Source organism: Lactuca virosa, chromosome 3 (genome assembly GCF_052849685.1).
Source record: "Lactuca virosa cultivar CGN04683 chromosome 3, Lactuca_virosa_CGN04683_v6, whole genome shotgun sequence".
NCBI lineage: Eukaryota > Viridiplantae > Streptophyta > Magnoliopsida > Asterales > Asteraceae > Lactuca > Lactuca virosa.
The window spans coordinates 100,777,645-100,780,683 of NC_136428.1; the positions used below are offsets into that span (position 1 = coordinate 100,777,645).

General features: G+C 35.0%; 1 protein-coding gene across 1 annotated transcript; it reads left to right on the forward strand.

Moving 5' to 3' along the window:
* Positions 1 to 1,129: 1,129 nt before the first annotated feature.
* LOC145163882 (serine/threonine-protein kinase 54-like) lies at positions 1,130 to 2,734 on the forward strand. The gene is made up of 6 exons (XM_079082630.1): positions 1,130 to 1,349; positions 1,469 to 1,587; positions 1,723 to 1,913; positions 1,989 to 2,166; positions 2,260 to 2,388; positions 2,458 to 2,734. Exons 1-6 carry the CDS (start codon positions 1,130 to 1,132, stop codon positions 2,710 to 2,712), a joined length of 1,092 nt encoding a protein of 363 aa, XP_078938756.1. The 3' UTR covers positions 2,713 to 2,734.
* The last annotated feature ends 305 nt before the right edge of the window (positions 2,735 to 3,039 follow it).

Here is a 3,039-nt window from a genome sequence, read left to right on the forward strand (position 1 = left end):
TCGTTGGGCTTAGGGTAAACGACAAGTTGCTTCCCCATGCGTTGACTAAATCTCTGAAACGTATCTTCTGCCTCTGTCTCTTGATCAAGTATGTCATGCGAAGCGTCAACATCTTTCCCAGACTTCAAAGTGTCGCCATCAGTCTCCTCCCCCTTGTCGTGAACCTCAGCAACACCGATTGAGTTCGCCGGATTCTTCACCAGAGAGTTGTCCGGAAAAATCTCGTTTTCCCAGTCACCTTCCAAATCGTTCGAACCTTCCGTGGTAAAATCGCTATCTTCCAAATCGTTCGAACCTTCCGTGGCATTTGGGATTAGTGGCGGAGTTAGATGGGGCGTTGGGTACAACTGTACCCCCAAAATAAATTTTATATCTTAAACTTTACATATTAATTTTATATATGTAAGTAAGCTAACTACCTTGCACCCCTCGCTCGAAACATTAAATCTTGTTGTCTGTTTTTTTTTCTTCTTCTCATGAATCGAGGTGATTGTTGCCGAGAGTTTAGAGACAATAGCAAGATCGGTATTCCACCATCCATTCAAAAACTTTTGTTAAAAAATACAAGTTCTTCATGTTTTTACCCATATTTTTTATTGTTTAAATATTATTTTAAGTTTTGTACCCCGTATTGCTCTTGGGATAAGGGTAATTGCATATCACTTGTTAGTAAATATATTTAATTCAAAGATAAAATTAAATATATCGACTTAAGTTTTAGTAACCAAGAGAAGAAAACTAGTGACCCACCAATGGCTTATAAATTCAGAAATAAGGGTTTCACATAAAATAAGTAGTGATATAATTTTACATTTTAAATACAACGCCAATAAGCGTTATTCTGTTGAGTAACTAATGGAAGAAAAGCATTTGATTTAATCATTTTTACCGTTTAGATTTTATCCTGAAGCTTTAACCGTTCTTAGATTATAGCATGTGTCCAAAAACTATTAACTAGTAGCTAGATATATGCAATATAGATACGAAATTTAATTTCTAAAGTACTAAATAAAAGGAAGAATTTGAATATATATTCACAGTCAAAGATAAAGTGGATTAATAGTCGGTTTCTGTTGATAAATGTTTGTTAATCATACAAAACAACCCATAAAACACATTTCGTGCATATATGGAGGAACCTCAGAAACCAAAACTCACGCCCAACGAGTTGTTTCCGTTATGGGGGAGTTCTAAGAATCAATTCAATCCGCTGCAATCTCATCGTATCGTTGTTGAACGACAATGGCAAGAAACAATCGATCCTCAAAAGCTTCTTCTTGGCAAAGTTATTGGTCGTGGATCTTTCGGTGTTGTTCATAAAGGCTCCTACGATGGCCAAACTGTAGCAGGTATATGTTCTTGACAACTCTATCCTGTATATAATTATAAATTGTTATGTTTCTTTGTCGATTTTAAGGGTGTTTCATTTCGTGTTTTAGGGTTTTGATAGATTGTTTTTTTTATTCAGTGAAAGTTCTTGATTTTGGTGATACGAAGATCACGGAAGCTTCAATGGCTTTCCTTAAGGAAGATTTCATAAAAGAAGTTAATGTATGGCAAACTCTTGATCATCCAAACATAACCAAGGTACGTTTGTTTCATTTCCATAGTATAGTTAACAAAAAATGGAAGAACATATATACATGCATGTATACGTTATACCTAATACATTCATGCATGACCTATCGTGTCGTACAATATCTAATTATCTAACCACTTCAGATGATCGGAGCAACCATGTCCATGACGAAAAATTGCCGGCAGAAGAACAAGAAAACGAAAACGGAAAGCAACTTCTGTATTGTTTGCGAATATGTAAAAGGAGGCTCCCTCAGATCTTATTTATTAAAGAATAGAAACAAGAAGCTGCCCTTCAAAACTTTTATTCGATTTGCCCTTGATATTGCTAAAGGGTATGGAAAAAGCAGATTGATTCTCAATCTTTAACAAACCCAAATTACTCATGACATATAATCTTATATGTAAAGGTTGAGTTATCTTCATTCCAAAAAAGTAATTCATCGCGATGTGAAGCCGGAGAACATGCTTATTGACAAACAACATATGACCATAAAACATACTGATTTTGGAGAATCGATTTTTGAACCATCAGAGCTTTTGTACACAACTGGTGAAAGGGGAACTCGCGGTTTTATGGCTCCTGAGGTATACTTTGTTTAGAATTAAGTTGTTAGTTAATTCGTTTATATTCACCTTGTTTAAATCCCATGATTTAATGAAAATTCCGGATGATTGTAGGTGGTAAGCAGAAAACCATATGGGCGTAAATGTGACGTTTATAGCTTTGGTATATGCTTGTGGGAGATATACAATTGTGATATAGCGTATACGTATAATTTAGACAATCTCACACCAGATATATACCAGGTGCGCATTTGTACGTATATAATTTTGGTATAGAAATATTAAGATGTTTTTGGTAATGCTTGATTACAGGAAATGAGACCAAGCATACCAATGAATTGTCCAAGATCTTTGGCTCATTTGATGGAGAGATGTTGGGATAAGGACCCCGGAAAGAGGCCGGAGATGAAAGAGGTGGTGGTTCAGTTGGAAGCAATTGAAAGATATGAAGGTTGTCAAATGACGTCACAAGAACTACAACTGGGTGGCTGCTTTGGTTTCGGTTTATTCAGGCTAGGAAGAAATGTATATAGGACTCCTGGTACAGTTAGAAATTCAGAAAGATAGTAGGAGGGATGGTGAATCTTGTAAACGGTATATTTATGAAACAAAGTGTTTGTTATATGCTTTGATTTAAGATCGATACATGGTGGTTGTTTTTTTTTTTTTTTTTTTTTTATCTATCGTGGACAAAATGACTTAATGGATTAGCAAAAAAATGACTTGCTGTATTAAGACCCAAAAACGTTACATTTTTATCTTCTTTCTCCATCCACCTCGACTCACTTAGGCCAAAAACAGATCAACAAATTTAGATAAAAATATATTGAATAGAATCATTTAGTTTATATTTGGACTTTCAAAGTGCATGCTTACAAAAACTCAAAAAGGAAC

What these genes read in the sequence shown, in the direction of transcription:
- LOC145163882 (XM_079082630.1), top strand. Translation starts at nt 1,130, where the DNA reads ATGGAGGAACCTCAGAAACCAAAACTCACGCCCAACGAGTTGTTTCCG. An exon ending in CGATGGCCAAACTGTAGCAG is followed by an intron (nt 1,350 to 1,468) that starts GTATATGTTCTT and finishes TTTTTTATTCAG; the next exon opens with TGAAAGTTCTTGATTTTGGT. An exon ending in GCGGTTTTATGGCTCCTGAG is followed by an intron (nt 2,167 to 2,259) that starts GTATACTTTGTT and finishes GGATGATTGTAG; the next exon opens with GTGGTAAGCAGAAAACCATA.